A 27283-nucleotide genomic window follows, 5' to 3' on the forward strand; every position below is an offset into this window, starting at 1 on the left:
TTAAATATTTGACATATTGTAAAAAAAAATAGACATTAAATTTTTAAAAGTGAGATTTATTTTCTTCAAAAGAAAAGTCATGATTTATTGCACGTAAAATAAACAAAGATAAAAAACACATTTGGTAATATACTTACTTAAAACACTCATTAGGCAGTAAAATACATATAAGAGATATAACACCCATATGCACAGCATAAAACTAAAACATTAGGTCTTTATACAGGGTGTCCCGTAATTAATGGATAAAACGTAAATGGAAGTTAGACCATCTAATTATCTAAAAATCAAATCTCCAAAATGTAAACAGCTATAGCATTGAAAAAACTGATTCAAGAAAGAAGAATTTGAAAAATCTGCTATAAAAAAACACTAGGGTTTTTTGAAAAACTATTCAAATTAGTTTTAGATAATTAATTAGGTTGTGTATGTATATTTAGGTATTATTTATTAGTTGCGGGACAGCCTGTATACACTGTAGCGTGCACTGGGTTTACAATCAAAGAAAGCTCTAGTTTGCTAATGTACAATGAACCAATCAGATTATTGAGATAAAGAAACAGCACGTCATATTTGCAACAATCTGATTGGTTGATACAATGTCAGATTGGTCACTTATATTTTCATGTATGTACTGCTGTTGCATTGACCAAAAGGTCACCACACCACGTTAAAAGAGCATTCACATTTAACGTAAAGTTAGCATCAATTAAGCATGGAAACTAGTGACGTAGCGTGCCTTGCAGGGGCCCCGTATACAAAATTAGTTGAGGGGCCTAAACAAATGGTAAAAAAACAAACCGATCAACTTGAGAACCTTTCGCGAGAAAATTCGCACAAATGAAACAAAACTGCTTGCTTAAAAAAATAAATATATGAAAGTAACTTAAACTATATAGGATATTTCCAACTTTTGGACGCACGCTTGGGTAACTCAGGAATAAAAGATTGCTTTTTCGATTTTTTTTTAAAAAGCAATCTTGACAGGAATAAAAGCCTTTTGTCATTTCTGAAGTAAAACTCTATAAGCAGTTTTTTATAAGTTTTTTTCGTGACCACATTCAGTGTAATTGTGGATTACATTTTACTAATTTTTGCTTTCACACGTGTGGGGCCCTGTAGTCCGGGGACACCGTATCATTGATACGCCTGATAGCTACGCCTGAAAACGAGTTATTTATTGTTCACATTGAGCTGACAATAATAATTATAATTCATCAATTTATTAATTCTTTTTTTAAAATTTTTAACAATGTCAATATAAATATAAACTACAAAACACTATTAAAATATTATAAAAAAAATCTACCCTCCCGCTGCGGGACATTTGAGTGCCCAAGCAACCGGTGGTCAGGGCTCCAGAGTGAGGAACCTCCTCACAATACGCGCCGTCTCAAGAATCACTGCCTTTTGTATCCGACTCTTGATCCAACAGTTAAGCGAAAGCTTCATAAGGTGTTGGTCGAAGCTTTTCGCTATAAGACCATTCATTTTATATTATACATCAGGTATGAACGTTCTATTCATAACACCTAGAGGTCAACGCACACCTGATGAGGCGTACGATAGAGCATTCGTTATTGCCAATAATCAAACATTTATTATTAACACTGCTGGCGATGAAATAAAGTCGAAATTTTCCGATTGTACATTTGCTGTAGCCTTTATGGAAAAGCTTGTGTGATAAGTTTCGAAAATGGTATGTGTTGGATATTAAGGTGTTTACATTCAGTCAGATTTAAGTAACTACCAAACCAATTATAAAATAATTATAAAGGAAAATAATTCAATATAGTTATATCTTGATTCTTTCACCGTAACTTAGTTAAGTTAAATATCTAAAACTTAGAAATAAAATATCTGTACAAATATATTTAGTACTCTTCAAACAGTAGCAAATGATCGAATTGAACATTCACAGACAGTTCCTACAAATTTCATGAAACTAGCACAATTTTTGGTGTGCTAACAATATACAGGGTGCTCGGGAGTAAGCCCATAACTCTTAGAGTTAATATTCTTTAAGGAAAATTAATTAAATATGTCTAAGGAACATGTGATCTAAAATGAATATTTTCGGAGTAAAGAATATTTCTTTTCTAAATAGACCTTAAATTGTGTCCCTTACTCGTATATCGCATCCTTATATTATGACCTAGCCAAACTTATTCATTGATGAATATCATGAAGTAGTTTACATGTGAAGTGCGGAGTGCTAGTTGCAATATCTCGTCGATATCGACAATCTTACCACTACGATTAGGTATTTCAATTTTTTTATTGTAAAAAAGGAATGTATATATTACGGCTCCTATATGTGGACATGTTAACCACCATGTAACCTTGATGTTATGGGAAATACTCCACAACACCCTGTATATTTCAAATATATAATCAAATAACTTTAACTTATCTTCTATACAATAAAAAATATTCGAACCGCCTTCAATATGATACAATTTATCAATGTCCAGCATTGACAAACTCGCCGACAGTTGGAGTCAAGTTATATAGTAATTAAAAAGTGACTGGGAATGATATATTGCGTTTATTCATAGACAACATAGACAAATACAAGCAAATTATATGCACTGGGTATATGACAACAAAACAGAATTTAATGGCAGTATGTTTAGTAGACATATAGGAAATTTACCAACTAACTGTTGTTAGTAATTCTCAAGTCACGTGATTTCTTATTCACTATTTATTTAATGATAACTAATTAAAATTAAGGTTATAGGTAGAAACTAACAATGAAACCCTTCGTCGATATTATAGAGTAAGTAGATATTGTGATTTTTGTTAACAATGGGCTTTACGGAATACGAAAAATGCGTTTTGGTATGGATTTCATGTTATAGCTTGGCAACTTCGTTCATAACACTCCCGATAGTCCGCGCCGGGGGGCGTGTAGCGATGAATAAAAACCCTCACTTCCCCGCAAACACGATTTCATACCCGCGCAGTCTTTTCCCCGTCGCCCGCATATGATGGGAGGATCATCAATGAACTTATATCTAGGATATGCAGCGCTTTTAGGTGTCTATGTAATAGTATATACGACTGATTTCACAATCATCATCATCAGGCCATCATTATTATAATAATTATTATGTACGGTTTCCCCACCAAATACACCAAAAATCATTCTAACGTTATGCAATACATTCGTTTCACGAATTATTTTAGAAATAAGTACGTTTATTTATAGGAACTTTACATCTCATTATACGAACTGGTTAGCATAAAAATGATCCTAAGTATGAATGTCTACGAGGTAAAATGGTAGGTAACGTTAGTTTGTCATTTCGTGTTCTGGTAAATATAAATCACTTAAGTGTCTATAATGGTAACCGTTAACATATCCCCATCGTATGTATCGGAGGCATCGCATCACATGGATCGTAGTATATCAATATTATAGAAAGCCATACAAGTCCGTCCACTGATCTGCATTGTACGGATCGCACGAGTCTACCGTAAAATTATAAAACCCATTTTATGCGATTCATCAGATACGTAAGATGCGGATATGTGGACGCATACCATAATATGTATACACATAATGGCAATTTTTCATTATTCTATGGATTAACATAATATTCGAGTTAGAAGAGACACATTAAAAGTTTTGTTACTTTAATCTAAAAAATGTTGATCTTTTACTTAACTGTAAAGTTTTGTTACAACGATATCAGTACCAAATTCAGTCTCCTATTCTTAACATTAAAACGTTAAAAAATTCTATACCTTCCCAGGGTAGATCTATGAACAAATTTATCATACAAAAAATCATAGACATTTTTATTAATATTTATAAAATGCCTTCTGACACAGGTCTAATAGTAACCAGACTTTTCACAAGTAATGTAAACAAATAAATTATCATTTCACTGGTAAATAGAAAGGGAAAATTATAATAATATTCACCAACTGTTCATGTTAAAAGTATATAATCGTTATTGACGTACCCAATTACCCATGTATTACTATATTTACGAATAAGGAAATCAATAAGGAAGTAGTTAAGTGACATGCATCTTTTTATAGAAAAGTCATAAATAAAAAAAAAAAGAATAAAAAATGCACCCGGGTCTGTAAAATTCAAAACACAAGAGGTTACTTCAATTTTAAAAAAGAAAGTCTGCTGGTAGGCATCGACCGTGGCTATAGCTTGGCAACATCGTTCGTAGCACTCCCGATGGTCCGCGCACGCCGGAAGGGGCGTAGCGATGCCCCGCGCGCAAGACTTCCTTCCCTCCACCCCCCGTCGCCTGCATATCATGGCAGTGTCATCAACAAAGTTTCCAAGCTATAGTTAGTTAGCAGAATCGAAATCGCAGTCAATAAATAGCCTATGACTTATCATTGAATAAAAAAATCTAACGTCATATCCGTCTCAGGCTACTATTTCCTACAATAGTTTTTAAGTATCAAGATCTAGTGCCCAAAACAATTTCAACATATTATAAGATATCATTAGTCACAGTTGTAGGAGTATCATAGGGCATATTATTTCATATTCGTTTTCAGGGAAGATTGCATGATATTACTTAAAAAAAAAATCGGTTGTCTGTAAAGTCGGTTTTCTGACGATAGTTGAACGTGACAACGTCATAAGAAAATACTGATGGAATGGTTGCATTTTTCAAAAGAAAATGTTCATTTTTCTAAAATACTGTTTTATAATCTTCATAGACCAGAATATACTTTATTTCTTGTAAAAAAAGTTGGCAACCCTAGAGCGAGGGAGCGACGCATTACGTCATCCTTTTTCGAGTGTGCAGCCGGCTCCATCGAATATAAGACGCGTCAAAATTATGTTTGGAATGTGGATTCTAAATTTTTTTTACAAAATTATGATTAATTCATCTTTATAACAACAATCACTATGCATTGACAGCGCCGGCCCGAAGTAAATTTTAGAATGGAGCGAGATCCAATTATGGCGCCTCTCCCGTTTCCTCTAGGCTCCTAATAATAATTTCAAGTACCAATTGTGAGTCCAAAGTATGTATGGAACGCGAAGATCTCGACCATACTCTGCAGTGACCAATTGAAAATCAGGTGCAATACAGATTACGGTCGACTAGGAGTTTTAGGATTTTAATAGTAGGTAATAGAATATCGATAACTTTTAAAATCATACTCCCATATAGACAATTGAAAAAAAAAGATATTTCTTTTATTGTTTTATACCATATTAGGCGCCCCCTAGGATTTCGCGCCTGGAGCGCCTGCTCCGTTCGCCGTATGGACGAGCCGGCCCTGTGCATTGATATGATACGATATAGTGTCTATCGGCAGTACAAATATCTTAATAATAACTTAACCTATCTGAATAATGTCACGTGTCTGTCGCTTCCTTTGTCGAGCTCTTTCGACGACCACTGGGCGTGGTCAGTAGAGGTGCAATGGTTCTGTCGTCGGCTATGACGACTTCTATGGCGTCTTCGTCGACTTGACTTAGAGTGTTGTATGGTGGTGGAGGGGTCGCACGCTTTCCTTCACCGTTTAGCACTGGTAAAGCTATTTGACCTGTGAGTTCTAAAAAAGGAATATTGCGTATTCATTATTCATAGTTATTTTTTGATACTAGCTAAATCCTACTTAGTTGCGAAGCTGAAGTGGCAATGGGCGGGCACATAGATGATGATGATGAAATCCTACTTCCTAATAATATTATTAACGCGAAAGTTTGTATGGATGTTTGTTACACTTTAACGCCGCTACTACTGAAGCGATTTGGCTGAAATTTGGTAAGGAAATAAATTTTACTCTGGATTGACACATAGGCTACTTTTTATTCCGAAAAAATCCATGGTTTGCCGAGATTTGCGAAAACTGATGATTTTGATGACATGAATGTTTGTTACTCTTTCACGCCTCGACTACTGAACCGAATTAGCTGAAATTTGGTATTGAGATATATTATAGCATGGATTAACACATAGGCTACTTTTTATCCCGGAAAAATCCATGATTTCCGAGGGATTTAAGAAAAACTAAATTTCACGCGGACGAAGTCAATTTCGTGAATTCCTTAGATTTGTAAGGGGGTCAAACAAAATTACAAATATTTTTGTTATTATTGGAGTTTACTCCTTCAGAATCGATTTTTATATATAGCCCCCGGTATGAAAAAAATATGAACAGTAAAATTCGATGAACGAATGACAGCGTTACGTTTTTTGTACGCAACCTATTCTGCGCACCTTTCACTTTTCAGGCGTTAGTATTAAGATGTACATAGTGTATGCTGCGGGGCAACATACACCTATTTAGACCGTCGATCAGAAAGAGTAAACTCCATTCGTGCGTCGGAGTTGGAACACACTTTTTTATTTATGGGTTTATGGTTATTAATTATACTTCATTATCCTAATCTAATAACGTTATAGAACTTTTGGATGTTTTAGGAATTTTAACCTTATTTAATTTACAAACATCCCAACAATCTTTGGTTTTTAGGTATTCATTTTGTCTTAATTCTTCCTACAGTCTCACAAAAATCAGTGTTTCAAATATCCCAACAACTACCCTATTATATACCCTACGTAACGATGACGTCGTCAACTTCGCATCTCGCGGCAACCTTTAGTTCCACGGTCCAAGCAACTGGGTCGGAATATCAACAAAATAAAGTCGTCGTTTTATCGTGATACTTACCGAGAGGCGTGCGCAGAGATTTTAACTAGGGTAGGTATGAACATATTATGCAAAGTGGAAAATTCCTCAGGGTAGGCAGTGTATTGTGGCAACAATGAAGTGTAACCGTAAAAGACATGCTTATGTAACATCTGAGGGCCTAGTGGCAGTTTGATACTGTTACTGTCACGTAACTTAAACGCGAATTTCTAAGGCATTGAAACAGCGCCATCTAGTGGCACTACTGTACAACTGTTTCAATTTCTATTATATGTCACTGACCTTGTAAAGTAGCCTCGAGGCCCTGGATTTTTGTCCGAGAGGAGATGACCTGCCTGCTGTGATATGTCACTGACCTTGTAAAGTGGTGTCCAGTTCCGCGGCAGACATGACCACGACCACGCCGGAGCCGGCGCCACTGAACACGGACGCCACGTTGCTTCTGGGAGACAACAACACTAGCGGTTGTCCGCGCGACGACAGTGTGTTGGACAACGCACAGATGCCCTTGGCAGCAGTGAAATCCGCTCCTGGTTATGTAATGAAATCAAATCAAATATTAGATTGTTATACAAGGGGCTAAAAAGACCCATTATGTACGAGGTACTTTTAGGGCACAAGTCATAAGGCGAGGGCCGGTAAATAGAAACCGATTTTATAATGGTCACACAACGTCCACAAGTGCCCAACACACAACGTCCACAAGTGCGTGACTCCACTCAAGGTTCCATTCTCTTTGCCATTCTAGGGTCTTATTTCGGTTACAGTTTGATTTGTTAATTAAGTTATCCTGACAAATGTTGTGAACCTTTGTTCGACATTAGTCTTCTTATTTTTGTAATCCACTTCTGTGCTAAAAGTACTGAATTTTATTTTCTTGCAATCGTAGTAAAATGTATAGTGAAAAACGCGGGGCTAAGGGGCTAAACCGATTTTAAACTCGGTCCTTGCCTTACTCGTGCTCTAAAAATACCTCTTATATAATCGGTCTCTTTTTTGTATAACACTCCTACTATTATTTCAATTAGGTTTAGTTTACAAACACTAAAGACCGTTTAAAAAATGCGTCAACTAGCATTTTATAAATGCTTTCAACTCTTCATAAAATACAAAATTTACCTAGCACATATCTGCAGTCAATCACCACAGGCATGCTGCAACCACCTTGTTTCTTGGCAGCGCGAGTCACGTATTGCCGTATGTATTCCACGCCGGGGAAGTAAAGGCTGTTGCCCACCGTTATCATCAAATAACTGGACCCTGTGTTATTCTGAAACAAAATATTTGATTAGTAGGTATTAATTTAGGTATATTTAACCTCATTATCAGCCGATGGACGTCCACTGCTGGACATAGGCCTCTTGCCTGGACTTCCAAACAAAACGGTCTCGAGCCACCAGCATCCAGCGGCTCCCTGCAACCCGCCCGATGTCTTCGGTTCACCTAGTGGGGGTCGACCAACACTGCGCTTTCTGGGTCGCCAGCACCTTGGGACCCCAACGTCCATCGGCTCTTCGAACTATGTGGCCTGTATTATAACTATGTAACCTATGATGATATAAATAAAAAAAAAATGATTCTCAGTATTTCCTTGATTAAGAAATTATAAACTTTATATTTTATTTCAATATCTCATAAACTTTTAATAAATAGACTTTAAGAAAAAATAAGTTTTTTCCAATATTTTAGTTGTGAAAATATAATAACAGTAGGTACTTAATGATGATCATGAAAAAATATCACTATCAATAAATTATACATTTTATTGGGTGGTTTCGTTACTTAATTGTTGTTAATTAAAATGAGATTTTAACATAAAATACTTGCTTATTAGCATATTATTTAAAAAAGGTACAACGAACTTACGTAACACCTGACGTTTTGTTAATTGCTCTACTTATTTGTATATGTATGCCTTACTCTAAACGGATAAAACAAGGAGTAGCTAAGTATAATTCCTTGTTATGAGACTCATCATCATCCTATTTAAATCACCCACTAGTATGCCATGCCCACCATCTATACTATAGAAAAGACTGTTTGGAGCCCCAAGTCGAGGAGCGTTATTTTAAAATTTATATAATTGCCGGGAAAACCATAAAAACAATCCTTTTCCCATACAAACGTTTAAGAGTTTGTTAATATTTCTAGATGTGTGGTTTATAACTTCTTAATTATCAAGATAGCAGTAATCAGCTCTATTGTTGGATAGTGTTGCAAGCAACCATGACATTACATGCGCGACTAATATGTTTATTGCAGTTATTTGCAATACTGCATCGGTCGCGACCTTGTATCTTATGTACAGGTCTACAATAACAAATTTTCACACGCCGTGTCTGTCTGATAAAGATGAAATCAAAACTATAAATCGGATTTTAATGAAATGATTGGTTACATTCACAACGACCGTGTTGTTAAAAATTGACCTACGTAAAAGAAAAAAAAATAACTGTGTTTGCTTAAGGGTAGTAGATTTAATTTTATATCAACAGATACTAAGGCAAACTTGGACCTAATGCATTCAGATTTTTCTTACTTATTGTGTAAGTATGTAGGCTTATTAAAGAGCGCCGCATATCAACTTAGGAAATATTCGGCGCAGAGTCCCGGACTTGTTACCGATGAGTGTAGGATTAAGGACATCTTTGAAATTTAATTAACACTCTCCTACTCCGCTCGTTTTGTTCTCCTTAGCTAAATTAATTCATTAGGCAGGGAGTTTTTAAATTTTTAGACGGCCTCCGTGGCACAGCGGTATACGCGATGGATTCACAAGACGGAGGTCCTGGATTCTATCGGGTCGATTGAGGTTTTCTTAATTGATTCAGGTTGGCTGGTGGGAAGCTTCGGCCGTAGCTAGTTACTATCCTGCCGACAAAGACGTACCGCCAACCAAAAGGAGTGTGAATGTTCATCGTACTCCTTACAAGTTAGCCTGAGTTAGATTGCATCATCACTTACCATCAGGCGAAGTTGTAGTCAACGGCTAAGTTGTAATGAATAATAACTTTAAGTAGTTAAAAAAAACTAAAAAACACGCTTTAGCACGCACTGATATTTACAAATATTGGATTTAAGTCACGAGACTATTTATATCCATATCACGGGGGTGTATTACACAATTGTATACAAATTTACAAAATTGTATACAAAGAGCCAATAGGCCATCTAGGAGAGGCCGCCATATTGGATTTGTAATGACGTCTTAGCAAGTCATGTATTGTCATCAGAACTCAAGAGCGTGTGCAAAATTTCGTCCTAATCGAAGACAGGAGTGGGTCAAATTAAGATTCCAAGAATTTCTTATATGCATAGTTACAAGTGAAGGTAATATAAAGCGTGTAATAAAAAAAAATAAACAAATCATATTCACCGAAACAATTTCAGCGTTCATCTGTGGTCTTGCGCTGGGGTACAACAGTAGTACGACATTCAGTAGCACCCCTGCCACTATACCCAGCTCCACCCCCACTATGAGGCACAGGGCGAATGTGGCAAATGCTGGCACGAGGTCCGCGCGACGAGAGCGCCACATAGGTTTCACCACCTGGAAAATTATCATAACACTAGCAGACGCCACGCGGTTTCACCCGCGTAGTATCCGTTCCCGTAGGAATACGGGAATATACAGGGTGTCCCAAAATTAATGGATAATATATTGGTAATTTAATCTGCAATGTATAACAAAAATCAGATTTTTTAAATCTTAATTACAACAGCTAGAGCATTGAAAAAACTGATTCAAGAAAGAAAAATACCTTGTATACATGTTTAGGTTTTCTTGTATTGACAAACTTCAAATTAACATAGACAGATATGCGAGCAAGAAAGAACGGTATGACGATTTGTAGTCAAATTCGGTCATAGTATAAATAAAATTAAAACAGTATAAAAGATTTTTTTGTACTGTTTTGTGAATCCGGATTCTTTTTTATAGATCGTGATCTATTAATAACTAACTGTTATTTTGCATAATCATGCCAATTTTACACTCAAAACTTAGTAGAAAAAATCTGATATAAAACTCAGCATTCAAGAATTCAAATAAATAATGAACAAAACATAAAAAAAATCATTAATCACGCGAAGCGAACAAAAAATTTAGTAACTCCAACTAAATAATATTTTTCACTAGTTTTCAGTTTGTTAAAACATTTGTTTTAAAGATTCAAAAATTCTTAATAATGAATACCACTTGGTGAATAATAAACTGTCCAGACACTAGCCGGTGCGACTACGACACTTGAGGTCCAGGGTTCGACTCCTCGGTCGGTGGTAGACCTACCTCAATACGGAGTCATTCAAACCTAGAGCCGCACTGTAAGAATAAAATTCCAAGTTTTTTAAAAAAAATTGGTACAGGGTCTAAAACACCCCGTACCGCACGACTGGAACATACAGATTAACCAGTGCAGTATTAGTGTTAATAGATAATAGAATTTTTGATACGTTGTAAACAGGGGTGTAGCTACCGCCGTATCAGCCGTACCAATGATACGGGGCCCCTGGACTATAGGGGTCCCTTATTTGTGAAAGCTAAAGTTAGTAAAATGTAGGTAGTCCACAATTTCTTTTTTTTTCCTGAGTTAAGCGTGCGCCCAAAAGTTCGAAACATCCTACATAGGTCAAGTCACTATTATATTTAATTTAAGCCAGCATTTTTGTTTCTTTTGTGAGAAATCTTTACCCTTCATTTGGGGCCCCCAACTAATTTTGATACAGGGCCCCTCCAAGGCACGCTACGCCACTGGTTTTATATTATTGAATTTTTAACCTTTCAAGTTTTTAACACCAATAACTCGTTTAAATTCACAGTTACTTCAAAACCAGATAAAAGTTTAATGACCTCATTAAAATGTAACTTGTATAGTTGTAAATTAAGTAAATAATTATATTTGATATACCTATAAACACTCCTATAGATATGTTAAATCCAATGAAACTTGATATCTACCTAATAGATCTCAGTTCATATATCAATGACTATTACTAATATTTTTTTATAAAAACAAAAAAAATGTTCAATTTTAAATAAACATTGAAAATTAAAATGAATTGAAAAAAAGAAATGAAATGAAGGTCTTCTTTTAAGTAAATACTTGTGTCAGAAGGTCTCACAGACATTATGTTCTTACCGAATCTTTTTACTTTCACTTATATTGTAATTTGGGTTTTTTTACACATTTATATTTTTAAATAGTACTACAGCTAGAAAGACGACTAAACTATAGGACGATGAAACTATTTTTGCCAAATAATTTCTTTCATAGAAAAATTTCGATTAAAACATGGTGAGTATGGGTAGGAGGGTAAAAAATGATTTATGACCTATTTTTTACCTATCAACCATACAAAAAATCAAAATTTAAAATTAAATTAAAAAAATAGTCGTACCGGTTTAAACGAATGCGATCACAAACATTTGATTGTTTATATACTTATAGGTATATTATGATAGACGTATGATATACATATAACATACGTGGCCAGTGACTCATATGAAATTCTCACACAAGTGTTTCCCACTTACCGATAGTAATAAAAACGTCACTCGCTGATAACAGTAATTAGATCAATTAATACTGAAAACAAGAAAGACTGCAACTACTTACTGTGTACTATTAATTAGGTACTTCGGCCTTGTTGAAACTTAGTTCAAAATTATTTAAAAAATATATATTTTTTTAAATATTTGGTTTTTTCGTAAACATTTTCAAGTTGTTGTAGAGCGTTCAAATATTTTTCAAGGTACAATGTAGTCTAGCAAATATAACAGTAATTAATTTAGGGTCAGGTGTAGGTGTAGGGAAGAAGTAAGAGAACATAAGGGGCTGTAGCAAAGTGTCACGTCGATCTACAAACGCTAACGCTGCCAAAACTAGAAAAATGTATGGGAATGACAGATCCGATCGATAACTTGATCACGTGACCTGTCAATAGCAAATGTTTTCCCCAAACATTTTTGTAATTTTCGAAGAGTTAGCGTTTGTAGACAGAGAATCGACTTGGCTACAGGCCCTTTATTTTTGAGTTATCTATTGAATGATCTTAAGTAGGTACAATCAAAATGACGATAGTGTAAATGACTCACCTCATACTCGATCATGAATATCACAGCGCATATAACTACTGCGGCTAGCGAAGCCTTCGGGATGTAGTAAAAGTATGGAGTGAGTAGACTTAATGCTAACAGAACTAAAATACCTGAAAAAAAAAAAGTTTTTATTCAAAAAACGCTGCTATTTTGTTTATTAGATAGCTGGAGAAACAGTCTAAGATGGTAAGGATATAATACCTAGGATCGGGATAGTTTATGCTATTATAGCCGACTGGTTCATCATCATTGACAACCCATATTCGGCTTACTATTGAGCACGAGTCTCCTCTCAGAATGCCTTTCTTTCTTGGTGATAGTTAGGCCTTAGTGCACCACGATGGCAAAATGTCGATTGGCAGACTTCACACATAAGAATTGAGAAAATTCTCAGGTTTCCTCACGATGTTTTTCCTTCACCGTTTGACGTGATATTTAAATTCTTGAAATGCACCGTATTAGAACCTTCGCCCTTTGAATCAAAGGCAGAGGTCATATCCACTAGGCTATCACGTCTCTCTATTTATTATTTAGATGCAGGCAATACTTTGCGGAAGTTCTGTAGAAACAATGGGTCATTGATTAATTTTGGATTTTTTGAAACCGACAAATCTAAGCTATGTCACGCCACGTTGACCCGATAAACTATTAGACAGTATAAATCCACTTGACAATAGTCCATTGTAGAGTCAACATTTGACGTTGTTGCTCCGGTTTAGGAGTGGCGCTTGGATTTGCCATTTCTTGTGAAAGACTATAGAGCCATTATAATTTATAGCAGCTAATATAGTAATTACAGGAAACCTGCATACCAGAGAATTTTCTCAATTCTCTGCGTGTGTGAAGTCTGCCAATCCGCATTGGGCAAGCGTGGTGGACTATTGGTCCAACAACTCTCATTTTCAGCTCAGCAGTGAGCCGATTATGGGTTGATAATGATGATGATGAATTTAGTAAACATTCGTCGTTTTATTTGCGGTAGGTATACAAATTACCGATTAGAAATCAAATTATATCAAGAAACATATTAATAAGAAATAAGACAAAACGACTGCGTTTTATACACAACTAAAGTAAAACTTCATTAGCTCTCCCTCTCAACCTTCACCTTGCCCTGTTACAATTTTCGTAATTCCCAAGTAAAGCGAGCTTTGATGATTTACCCGTAAAAATGCTGCCCAATTGTGTGGCGACCCCGCTCGCGTGGTTGACGGCGCTGCGAGAGAACGAGCCCGTGATAGGCATCGCACTGACGAACGAGCCGAGGATGTTGGCGAACGACAGCGTTATCAGCTCTTGGGTTGCGTCCACGGAGTCACCGCTTGCTGTAATTAATAATAAAATGGAATGGAGTACTGCATTCACCGTATATATCAGCGAAATCAGGTCTATGGACTAGTCGTCGCTAGATGTGTCCATTGGTAATGAATCGATGACGCTAATAAAGTTGTAAACTGTGCGAACCGTCGCAGTGTCGTTTCTCTGTATGTTTGCACAGTAACTCCACAATCTTATATGAGGGTGGCCGCTCACTGACAATTTATAGTTGGCCGATAGTTGGATTTGTTTGGACGATTTAGTTGTACAGATGTGCGGGCCATACAACGCTATACCTGTTCTATAATCGGCCAACTAAATGTTGTAAGTGACCGGGGGCTCTAAAAGTCTTTAATTTTTTTTTTTCATAATAGTCTTTTACTTCTGAGGATGTCTAATTGTGGAATAATTTGCCGTCTCTTGTTCGTGCCAACAATTCACTTGCCATCTTTAGGTGTTGTTTGAAAATATATTAGTTGACGTTGTAACTAAAAAACTATTACTACGAAATTCCAATGATAAGAAGTACTTTATATATTTTTGAAATACGTGAACCTCAGAATTGTTGTAAATAAAGTATCAACTATAAGCAAATTCGTTAACTCAATAACAACTATACCCTTTACTAATACAAATCCCAAATATGTCACAATATACCATCTGGAGTTTCAATCAAATACAACGTACAAACAGTAGGTCGAAGCCGTAACGTAATTTATCGGTAAATGATCAAACACAATATACGTACCGAAAGCTTTAGCGATCGCCACATTGCCCAGTACCCCGATAATTGGCACGAGTACTATCGATGAGCCCAAGTCGGAGCACATCTCGACAAACGTCACATTTCTGCCTTCCAATTGTGTACCGAACGGCGGCAGAGACCACGATGGGAGTCCTTCTCTGAAATAAAGCCCTTTGTTTAATAAAGGTAGCTCGGTGATCAATACATGTAATAAAATTTTGTCTGTCTGTTTATCCGGGCTAACGTATGGATCGGCTGAACCATTTAATGGGACTGTCACTGGAAGATAGCGGAGGTATTGAGTAAGATATAGACTACTTTTTCATCCTAAAAAATCCATGGATCCCGCTAGATGTGTAAAAAACTGAAGTCCACTTGGACGAAATGCGGGCGTTCGCTGGGTTTACAGTACGATACAGTAGAAATTATAAATTCTTGAGAGCTAATTTCAGCATACCTTACTTACTTACTACATTTTTCTTATCTGATAAATTGTACTTTATTATATAGCGTTAGTTTCTCGCCAGAAGTTTCATACAAAAACATACAGTTAATTATACACCGGCAACAAACAAGTACACACAACTATTATATGCCGGTAATGGAAAAACAAAAAAATATAACAAGTTATGATATTAACATAAAATATTTTAATAATAACTAATGTGTTTATTCATTGGACCATAAAGCCTGGTGGTTTCGATTCTTATTTGTAATTATAATAATTTCATAATCCGAGAATTGCAATGCATTTTATGTAAAGGCAAAACTGCAGAATATATAGAAATCTATCTTTTTTTATCAAGTAGTTAGTAATGTTTTTGTATCATAATAACTTAAAAATACGAGTAATGGGTATTTTATGTAAATTTTCACGTAAAACTGCAGAATTAAAAGTAATCGATATATTTTTCATCACGTAGGTATAACCTAGTTAAAAATGTTTTCGTTTCATAATAACAAAAATACGTGTTATGGGCATTTTATGTAGGTACATATTTACGTGAAATTTTATTACTATCTAAAGTAATCCATATTAATCATAATATCTAAAAGTTATTATGATTATAGTAATTATGATGCATTAGAGACGAATATCTTAGCATTACATAGATTCACAGTGCACGTGCCGGGTCCATCCGCGTGATTGAGAGAAATCTGTGAGCAGAGTCCTGGACTTGTGACTACAGGATGTAGGGTTAAGGAATTCTTTGACCTTGAATAAATTAACACTCCCCACCTCACGTTGTTGCCTGCCTAGCCAAATTTGGTAAGATCCTATTAGAGCAGCTTTGGATACTCGTTTTTTATGGAACTGTTTTACGTAAAACTGCAGAAAAGGACTAAAGTGATCGATATTTTTTATTGAGTATTCTCTATTATGGGTCGAGTAGTTAAAAATGTTTTTGTTTCATAATAACTAAAAATTACGCATAATAGGTATTTGTAAATTTTACGTAAAGCTCAAAATATATCGATTTCTTATTATTCTAATATAGTAAGTAATCGAAATTTTTTATAGAAATGGAAAATGTTTTGTATTCTCGACTGATGTAACCCAACGCGGAACGCGGTTGCATGCAATAATGGCTATTCAATTTGCTTTTGATCAATCAAAGCCAATTCTACCATTGGTTAGGTCGAAACGTTTCGGACAGATCGGTGGTTTAATATACCTACTCGTACTATACAAAAACTGTATTTTTCATTAGAAATATATTTATTTTTTAGCATCAAATTGCTTATGTAATTATTTCTCGACAATAAATAATGTCTAAAGAATAAATTAAAAAAGTAATAGGTACTTAATTTAATTTGGGTGGCTTAATATAAAATTGGGTTCTTTCTTCTTCTTATTCTTCTTTTTATTTAATGACGGTTAAACTTGAACCAATATATCGACTACTAGTAGACGCCCGCGACTTTGTCCGCGTGAAATTCAGTTTTTCACAAATCCCGCGGGAACCATGGATTTTTCCGGGATGAAAAGTAATCCAGTGTGTTCATCTAGAGTAAAGTTTATATCCAATCTAAATTTCAGTCAAATCGCTTCAGTAGTAGCGGCGTTAAAGAGTAACAAACATCTATACAAACTTTCGCTTAATATTAGTAGGAAGTAGGTTAGTACTGGCGCAGTGGGTAATATGCCATGGTTAACAACAGATAAAAACTCAAATTGCCTTGAAACTAAATAACAAAAAACCGTGCGTGACGGGCCATGTGGACTGTAGGGTTCCGCAGTTTTCAACGACATCTCAGACGAAGGGATAAAGGAGTAAAAAATCATCCCCTCTTTACAGGAAAGGTAACCTAAAAAAAATACTTTTTAAGACTTTATTTTACGACTTTATCGGCGTTACTAATGTACATAGTCATACAAATTTACAGTTTTCTGGTACTAGTAGTGTCCGAGCTAATGCGGACAGATGGACATGGCGAAACTATAACTATAACTCTTTTTTGCCTACGGAACCCTAAAAACTAAAAACCCTAAAAACAGCATAAATATGATTGTTGCAGGGACACCATTATTTAAATGCATAAAATAATGCATATTAAGTAATGATAACCTCCCACACATCCCATTGGAATCAGTAAGTTTCTAAAAAAACTCGCGGTTCTACAAACACACTAGAGTGAATTTATTGAAATTGGTTAAAAGAGTCAGAACAATTGAATGACAGTTACTCACTTTACAGTGCCGGTGAGCTTGAAGGGTGATTTTGTATGGATATCCCACGTGTAGGCGATCACGGAGCACAGTACCACGATGATAGCATTACGCGATGTGGACAATAACCATAGGGTCTTCTTTAGTCCTTTCTGGTTTTGCGGCAAGTTGACATCTTTTATTTTCTGTAAATAATGTTTCGTACGTTATTGATGACTAGCGGACGCCCGCGACTTCGTCCGCGTAGAACTCTGGTTTTCACAAATCCCGTGGGAACTATGGATTTTTCCGGGATGAAAAGTAGCCTATGTGTTAATCCAGAGTAAAATCCATTTCCACTCCATATTCCAGCTTAATCGCTTTAGTATCCACAGCGTAAATGAAGGACAAATATCCACAAACTTTGGCCTTAATAATATTAGTGTGATTCAGTAAAAGTGGATAAGGTTGGTTTTTAGTTTTAAGGTGTAGTTGGTAGTAATGTGGATATTAACAGAGAGGTCCTGGGTTCGATTCTCAGCTCGGGTCATTTTAGGATTTTCTAAATTGGCTCCTCAAGCGAGTCGCAGGGATTCGCTGGATGCAGGACAGTATCGTGTTGTTTGGAAGTCCCTACAAAAGGCCTTTGCCCTGCAGTGGACGTCCATCGTCTGATGTGATGATGATGATGAAATCGTTTTATAATGCACAGCAACATTTTTAGAAAGTTTTTAAAAGTTTGTTTGTTAAAAACAAACTATTGTCGAACTTTCAATAACGACATGGCATCTTTACATCGAACCTACTTAAGGGTATTTGATCGTAAAGTATTGTTTTAATAACATTAACTTTATTACGCCCTTTGTATATATATAAGGGCCCAAACGCGTTACAGTAAACCACACTACCCGAGGATCACGCAATACACGCGAACCAGCAATTAATATCTACATTACGATATGATGTACCGAAAAGTATACTTAAATTATTTAATAATTCGAATGTTTCACGTTTAAGTAGGATCTGTTATGGAAATGTTTCATTTAATTGGTTATTTTGAGGAAGTTCATTATCAAGAGTTAATAATTGATTTAAAAACTGTACTAAGCTGTTATAGCCAAACATACAGTGCCCGCCACGAGATATTGTTTGTGAAGTTAGCAACAAATGACTGTGCTATGAATCAATAACGGTACAAACGACGCGGGCGCGCATCTATACTCATTCCGCAGCTAACTTCACTGACATAAAGATCCGTGGCGAGCACTATACTACATTTTATGAAGGCTGATTATGCTTTTGCCATTTATGGCAGGACTCCAGAGATCTGCGTACGTTTCGGACGCACCGCATCAAACGGATTGTAGTATTCTTTGTATAGAAAATCATACAAGTGTACATACATCAGTTTGCTCAGTGCGATAAGTTTGAAGGCGGTACCAAGTTAGTAATGTAATAAATCAAGTCGTTTAAATCATAAAGATTTAGGATTTTTAGACAGTTCTTTCAGAAATGGCTTTAATTAACACAGCACTACCTTGGTACCGCCTTCAAACTGATCGCACTGAGCAAACTGAGAAAGTAGATGATGATACACATATGATGTTATTTTTCGCTTTTTACTTTAGTAAAAACATTTTTATAATTAAAAAAAAAAGTCGGTTGAATTTTTTTATTGCAATTTTTTCCAATTCCCGTAGAAACCTACCAAAGCTATCACGGTCCAAACTTCATATTTGGCTTCCGACTGTATCTGACTTTGTCGATGTCGACGACATAGTTGCAACTGGCACTCTACACTTCACTAATTAGCTACTTCGTGATATTTGTTACCTCATAACTTCGTCATTTATTATCTAATTTTAAAAATTCATATTTTTAGTTTGAAAGAGTATACTTCCACATTGGTCTCATTTAATTTTCATGAAAATTGATTCAGTAATTTTCTGTTAAAATGAAAATAACGAAATTGCCCGTACTGTGGCGCTGCCAAGCTGTAATTAAAACGTCACTGGCTTGGCACCGCCTTCAAAGTGATCAGAAGGTAGCACATACGATGTTATTTTTCGCTTTTTAGTTTATTTTTATGATTTTGCAGCCGGTTAAATTTTTTTCTTAAAAATATTTTATTTTAGAACACATGTTCCTTGGACATATTCAATTAATTTTCCTTAAAAAATATAATCTTAGAATTATGGGAAATACTCCCGAGCACCCTGTATATGTATAACGTATCTATTATAAAATATCATTAACGATAGGTAATAAAAATAAAGCGAATGATAACTGCTGTTGAAGAACTGATGTAACTTAAAAAGTGAAAGGTTTTCCGAGAATCACTTACCCTCATTATAAGCAGTATGACTATACACGTGACGCCCAGCGTACTATCCGCTATAGTGGCATTTGGTAGATTCACCACTACCTGAAACAATCTTTCTAAGTCATCGATCGTAGATCGTTAGATGGGCCCCGAAGCGTCGCGGTATTGTCATTGGTTTCGCAAATACTTACGAATGAAAAGTAACAACTTTCTCATTATTCGTGTTGCGGCTTGTGATTTTACACTTCCAAAATGATCATGAAGGCATAATTAAGGGATTAAACAAGAAAAAAAAAACATTAAATATTTTTTAAGTCACAGCATGCGCTTGTTGCATACCTACTAAGTTAAGATGTGCGTGCACCTCTTTGAGTAATGACATAACATTGTGCGTTCTTTAATATGGAGGGGCCCATCTAACGATTTATATCGATGTTCTAAGTTTTAATTGGGACAACGCCAACGTCCATATAGGCTTCTCGTATTATAATCTTCAACATAATTCTCCGCAGTCAAGCGTTTAAACCATGGGAATATAAAAAGTATAGAAGTTAATATTAATAGTAGTTAATAAAAAGCATAGTTCGAAGAGCTGATGGACATTAAAAACGGACGTATAAAATTATTTATAATAATATAATAAATAGCACAGAAAGACATAATGTGAGTGATATATAAAATAAGTATTATAGATATTACCTTTTTCACATTGTCCATAAATCCTTTGGATCTAAATTGGAGTCCAAATAATCCTTTTAGCTGTGAAACGGCGATTATGACTGACGTCGCTGACGTGAACCCAACAGTCACTGGTACCGATATGAAATCTATGAGGACACCTATTGAACAAAATAACTTGATTTTGTCAAACGATCGCTTACAGAGAAATCCTATTATACTGTAAAGGATACCCAATACCTACATATACAGCATGATCGGGAATATTTCCCATAACTTGTAGTTCCGAACTGCATAACTAATTTTTTTTAACTAAAAAAACACTTCTTATGTTTTCATACAAAGTGATTCAAATAATTCCGACTATCCCATGTAACACACGCCTTTAGGTAAAATAAAAACTAAAGGTTTCTCTACGTCATTATTATAAGGATGCGTATAAGGAACACATTTTAAGATCAATTTACAAAAGAAATATTATTTACTCCAGAAATATTCATTTTAGAACATGTTCCTTGGACATACTTAAATTTTCCTTAAAGAATATACCCTACAGTTACGGAAAATACTCCCGAGCACCCTGTATATCTTTTTATACTTTAACACAATGAAATATATCAACTCACACATCGTAACTTTATAGGATATAAGATTGGCAAGTAGGTCGCAGCTCTCAAACATGCACAGAAAGACAAACTTACCCAAGTGCAATATTCCCATAGCAAGCTGAACTACGCCGGTTAGGAAGCACAGTAGGACGGCGTAGTCGAAGTTTCGACCCTGTATTTGCTCATATGTCATGAGGGCCAACAGAGCAGTGGGGCCCAATGTGATGTCTTTGCATGAACCAAATATTGCGTAGACAAAACATCCCATGAACGACGAGTACAGGCCGTACTAGAACAAATAACCCAACTTTAGAGACATTTCAGTTCATGTCTGCCTTGGAAATTATGGCTTTTCGTTTTCATTTTGTATTTTATCGTAAAATATTTATTTTTTTGACGTGACAACGTCTTATAATATGATGAAGCCGGCTGCACACTCGAAAGAAGATGACGTCATACGTCGTTCCCTCGCTCTAGGGTTGCCAACTTTTTTTACAAGAAATAAAGTATATTCTGGTCTATGAAGTTATTAAACGGTATTTTAGAAAAACGAACATTTTCTTTTGAAAAATGCAACCAATCCATCAGTATTTTCTTATGACGTTGTCACGTTCAACTATCGTCAGTAAACCGACTTTACAGACAACCGATTTTTTTGACAAAAATTAAGGTCCTACATTTGACCGGTGCACAAAAATTTATTAAAATTAATAAGAGGTTTAGACGGAAACGTTACAAAGAGACGAGACAAAATTGAATAGTTAGGCCAACTTATACTAAACGTATTTATTTTGGGCTACAATTATTAACAATTAAACAATTCACCATTATCATCATCATTATCAACCCGTACTTGACTCACTGCTGAGCACAAGTCTCCTCTGAGGATGAGAGGTGTTATTCCAATAGTCCACCACGCGGATTGGCTGACTTCACACACGCAGAGATTTAATAAAATTCTTTGGTATGCAGGTTTCCTTACGACGTTTTTTATTCACCGTTTGATACACGTGATATTTAATTTCTTAAACAAGTTAAAAGTTGGAGGTGCAGGCCCCGGACGGGATTGGAACCCACACCCTCCGGAATCGGAAGCAGAGGCCATATCCACTGGGCTATCATGCTATTTATAAAAAGTTGACATTGACGCGGTCAGAAACGCAATTTCTGAGCGGCCGGATTTTATTATCACAATTGATCACGTGCTTTTACTTTTCCTTGGAACAAAGATGACAATAAATTACCACCGAGACTGGAACAAATTTTATATTGTAATTAAAATTATTTCCAATATTAGCTTTTTACTGTCGGTTTTCTTGGTGTTGTTTAAGGACGTTTTAAAACAATCGAAATTATCGAGCCGGTGTTTGCACAAGTGTCATAATTGCAGTATTGTTCGTTGTTCGTTTCCGTAATAAACGCGAGAAATTGCGACTTGTAAGATATTACGATAAAGGTTATGGTAACTTAAGGGATCTTAGTTTACCTTATTTCTGACACTTATAATAAATATATAATATTTTATTTAATTTGCTATCACCCGTGGCTTCGCCTGCGTATATCCCTTCTATAAAACCGGAATATCCAACCATGCATTGTTTTGTTATATCTCAATGTGATTAGGTTAGGTTAGGTATGAAATGAACTCTCGTTAAATGAGAACTTAACTTTCTTGCAATTATTGTTAGCATTACCCATCTTATAGGTAACCTAACTTTTATTATAAGTATTGGATAGAAGCAGGCGTTACTTTGCGAAAGTTCATCATGAATATATATTATTTTATTTATTTTGCTATCATCCACGAAAAGCCGACGAACCCATGCGACAACGTCACCCAGGTCCGACAAAATACTCTCTACGTACGTTTCACCCCGAAACCGGAGCATCCTCAGGAGATGTTGACTCTACAACGTGCAATTGCAATTGCACGGATGACGTTATTCCGGTTTTATTGAAGGGATATACGCAGGCGAAGCCGCGGGTGATTGCTAGTTAAAATTCATTGATTGAACACAGTTTCAAATTTAAATAGCGTTTAGTTTTATTGCCCATACATGTATTTCGTATTTACGTTTTTATACATTTTTGACATTTTATTACTGCCGCATCTCCCCGATCTTCGGTAATAATTTTCCCAGAGGGAAATCCTTTTTTATCTGTTTGATGTGAGGCCGTAAATATTTTTTTACTTACTGCTGTTTTCGATTTTCAAGGCACATCTGTCTGCGAAATTTCATCCTGATAGGTTATAAACTCTAGGGAAAAGAAAGCATTGGGACGAACGAAGTGGATTAAAGGTTCCACTTTTACGACTTGACACACAAGCGCGGAAATCCAGTATAGTAAAAGTAAATTCCCCTTTACTATGTTCACGGTTTATTGAAATCAAGTCATTTCCTCGGGTTTGGGATGTGGTTTTATGTTAATACGAAACTATGTGTATGCAGATAGAACGTATAAAGTCGAATTCAATCTTAGTACCTAACTTTCAAGTAGTAGACAACGGTGAAAGATTACGGAACTAATTATAAAAGAAACAAGAAATATAGCGAAGCGAATTGTTAACCAATCTCTTATAATAAGTGATCATATTAATATTAAGATTTAAGATACATCCTAGAAGTGATGTTACTCATAAACAAAACTTTATCGAAAATATCTCAATATCAGTGTCCATAATAATATTCAAATACATTGATAATCCGATTTTATTTATAAACCGAACTAAACGAAAAGTATTATCAGAGTCGGATCGGAGTATATCGTCCACAATAACGTTAAGAAAGTCATACACGCTAAATCGATTTTATTTTTAAGACAATCTATTAAGTCAGCCACTGACGATCATGTAAGCTCACATGCCTGCAGCGCTAACGGCTGGACAGCCGATAAAACTGATCGTATGTTGGTAATATAACATAATGGTGATCGTAACATACAGTCAGTTTTATCGCTGCAGGCATGTGAGATTACTTGATTGTCAGTGGCTGACATTAGGTATCCTAGTTAGTGTCTACAATAATATAAAGATAGTTATCGCGGATTGGGAAAGATACAGTTTAACACTTTTTAAATTCTTAATACGTGATATGTTGTAGTTTTGTGGTATGTAGAGTAAACCTGTGTTTTTGGGGCGACTGGTATGATCCTATGAATTTTAATCAGATACTTGAAAAATTCGCGAGTTCTATAGACACTTGTGGCAGCGGCCGCATATTTTTACACACAAAACGTTAGTTTTAGTCCTCATTCGCACCAGAGTTTTTTAACGTACGTTAAAGAAGTGTTCAAATATAGTATGAAGTAAAATGCAACACTGCTCGGAAAAAAGCGTCGTGTTGTAAAAACGCTGCCGTATGAACATATATTTGGGATTGCATTTGTTGTATTTGAACGCTTATTTAACGTCCGTTAAAAAAGCTCACGTGCGTATGAGGGCTTAGCGTTCTATGTTCTTTTAAAGAACTAAGATATCGAACTAAGGACCTACTCTGTAACTGAAGGAGCCAATCTAATAAGCTAATAAAAATATGAATTGATTTAACTCTAACAGGTACTCTTTAGGTTATTATGAATTGATTTGACTCTAACAGGTACTCTTTAGGGCCTTTCACATCTGATAAGTGCCGGTTTCTTCTCAACAGGACCTGCCTTCCGAACCGGTGGTAGAATCTTTACAAATAATCAACTGACGTGTCAAAAGTGCTTGTAAACTGAACCTACTCGAAATAAATGATTTTTGATTTGATAAGTGTTTGATAGCCTATTTTTGGCTGGTGGAAGGCTTCGGCCGTGGCTAGTTACCACCCTACCGACAAGCCAAACGATTTAGCGTTCCGGTACGATGTCGTGTAGAAACCAAAAAAAGGGTGTGGATTTTCATCCTCCTGCTAACAAGTTAGTCCGCTTCCATCGTGCTCTATCACTTACCATTAGACATTAGGTGAGATTGTAGTCATAAGCTAACTTACAAAAAATACAACTTTTGTCTTTGTTATTTGACATCCGTGATTAGCAGAAGGTGGCGAAACGGAACGTTATGGCACTCGTCCACTGATCCGCATCGTACGTATCGAACGCATCGCATCAAACGGATTTTAGTGTACATTGTATAGAAAGTCATACAAATGTGTCCACTGATGTAGAGATATAATCTACCGTAAAATTAAAAATCCGTTAATGCGATGCGTCGAATACGTACGGATAAGTGGACACGTTTAATCTACTATCATTTTCAATAACTGAATAAAGTAAACTCAAGCATACTATACATTTTCATAATAAGCACCTTTATTACGTCACAGGACTTAAACCAATCCTAATAGTTTAAATCCCAGGACGGTTTAATAAGCGAATACTATAGAAAATGTATTCAGATTGCATAATTTCTTATCGTAAGCCGAGATAATAATTAAGGATCATTCTCTATACCTGTGGGTGCAATCCGGCTAGAGTAGCGTAAGCCAGCGCCTGTGGTATGACCGTAAGTCCTACTGTAATTCCCGCTATAAAATCCGCCAAAGCCTTTTCCGAATTGTACTCTGGTAATGTTTTTATGATCGGCAATCTCTTGTACAAGAAACTCGTGTACCATTTTTGCTTCTTGTAGCGTTTCTTGGACGGCGACGACATTTTATTACCTGTGAAACAAATTATTTATTTTTAATTATTTCAATCTATTAACAATACCCATGCATTATCATCGTCATCAAAAATTTATAATATAGACAGAGCTCATTTTCTCTCCTATAAGATAGGGATTGGAGTTTAGAACGACCATGCAATGAGTGTTTGCAGTTGCAACAATACCTGTTAAGCATTCCAAACTTGGCGACCGCGGTCCTTTAGATTAATGATAATGACGGGAACCATCAGTTTTACTTGCTTACTGAGGCTTGGGTATGAGTTTGAGGCATGGCATACAACACCAGCTTTCGAAATTGGATTTTTTTTTAGTAGGTAAGCATCAGAAAACCATAATATTATATAACACAATCCAGGATCCTTTGCCATATAAGCTTACAACTGTACTAACGAAGTAAAGTGGAGAGTTTACGGCACACTTTATTAAGTGGATAGGGTTAATTAAGACTCTATAATTAACTTAAAAGTACAGTAAGCCTTTCTATCCGAAATATTATGTTCAGCCAAATGTTTGTAATTATTTTTCTGTAAAACAAAATGCGTAAATACTGAAAATCACTATGTAGATGTGTATAAAGACTATGTGTCGCCGCACACGGGCCACACGCGACAGCCACAAACACCGCCACAAGAAGCAAGAAGGGGCCACAAAGTAGCTAAAGCGCGCGACAGCCACTTGTGGCCGGTGGTCGGTGGCTGCTACTTTTTTAACCCAGTATACGAGAACATGCAGTATCATAATCGCCAACCGAAACACGCTACAATCGTCAAAACACCGCAACACGCCACTCGCGCGATTATGATACTGCATGTATCATAATCGCGTTTTGTGTGGCGTTTAGTGGCCGGTGCGGGCCACAAGAAGCGAGAAGCGACGATTGTAGCGTGTGGCGGCTACCGGCGTCAACCGAGTGTCCATATAAAATGTATGAAAACTACAGGAAATATGCCGGTAGCAGCATTTGGTGGTGGTGCTCGGTGGCCCGTGTGCGGGAGCTCTATAATAATTTGTGAATATTAATATTTTAGCAAAAACAAAACATTAAACTGCATGCTCGAATATGACAAAGTTCGCATACTCATCACTTATTTACGCTTTGGCTGGTGTACTTTTATTTTGATATGAACGAGCGCGTTGCAAATAAGTTGGGAAACTAACTAACTGTTAATTTATACAATAAACACAACGTCAGGACGAAACTTTGGGAATAACAACGACCAGCGCAACCATAACAAATCATAATTTGTTATTATGTCCTACATAACCGCTATGGAGGCAGCTTTGGATATACAATGAAATAACAGTATTATCAAAACAAAAATATTTTGAAAATGTAAAATTCAAATGTGTTTAAATATCATGTAGGTAGGTACTTAACCTTAGTTCAGAAGTTTACAAGTTTACTAATTATTCTTGCAGTTCGTTTGAAATTGCTATATCAAGCATATTGTTTACTAGCTAGATAAGTTAAATTCATTTATTTAACCGACTTCAAAAAGGAGGTGGCTCTTAAGTTGAAGACGCCTGAACCGATTTGAAAAAATCGTTTTTTGTTTTAAAGGGTAT

At 35.9% G+C, this 27283-nt stretch overlaps 1 protein-coding gene across 1 annotated transcript in view; it reads right to left on the reverse strand.

Annotated features, from left to right (window-relative positions):
* Positions 1 to 35: 35 nt before the first annotated feature.
* LOC112055878 (sodium-independent sulfate anion transporter) overlaps positions 36 to 27283 on the reverse strand; it is a 46311-nt gene continuing 19063 nt past the window's right edge. The window contains exons 2-13 of the mRNA XM_052884402.1: positions 25504 to 25712; positions 21163 to 21358; positions 20483 to 20622; positions 19805 to 19885; positions 17503 to 17666; positions 14814 to 14968; positions 13912 to 14073; positions 12746 to 12858; positions 10028 to 10201; positions 7771 to 7921; positions 7008 to 7181; positions 36 to 5550 (exon numbers count right to left, since the gene is read on the reverse strand). Coding sequence (XP_052740362.1) covers positions 5351 to 5550; positions 7008 to 7181; positions 7771 to 7921; positions 10028 to 10201; positions 12746 to 12858; positions 13912 to 14073; positions 14814 to 14968; positions 17503 to 17666; positions 19805 to 19885; positions 20483 to 20622; positions 21163 to 21358; positions 25504 to 25704 — 1911 coding nt within the window. The 5' untranslated portion in view covers positions 25705 to 25712 and the 3' untranslated portion in view covers positions 36 to 5350. The remainder of the gene's footprint in view (positions 5551 to 7007; positions 7182 to 7770; positions 7922 to 10027; positions 10202 to 12745; positions 12859 to 13911; positions 14074 to 14813; positions 14969 to 17502; positions 17667 to 19804; positions 19886 to 20482; positions 20623 to 21162; positions 21359 to 25503; positions 25713 to 27283) is intronic.

The sequence above is a fragment of the Bicyclus anynana genome, chromosome 11, assembly GCF_947172395.1.
Source record: "Bicyclus anynana chromosome 11, ilBicAnyn1.1, whole genome shotgun sequence".
Lineage (NCBI taxonomy): Eukaryota > Metazoa > Arthropoda > Insecta > Lepidoptera > Nymphalidae > Bicyclus > Bicyclus anynana.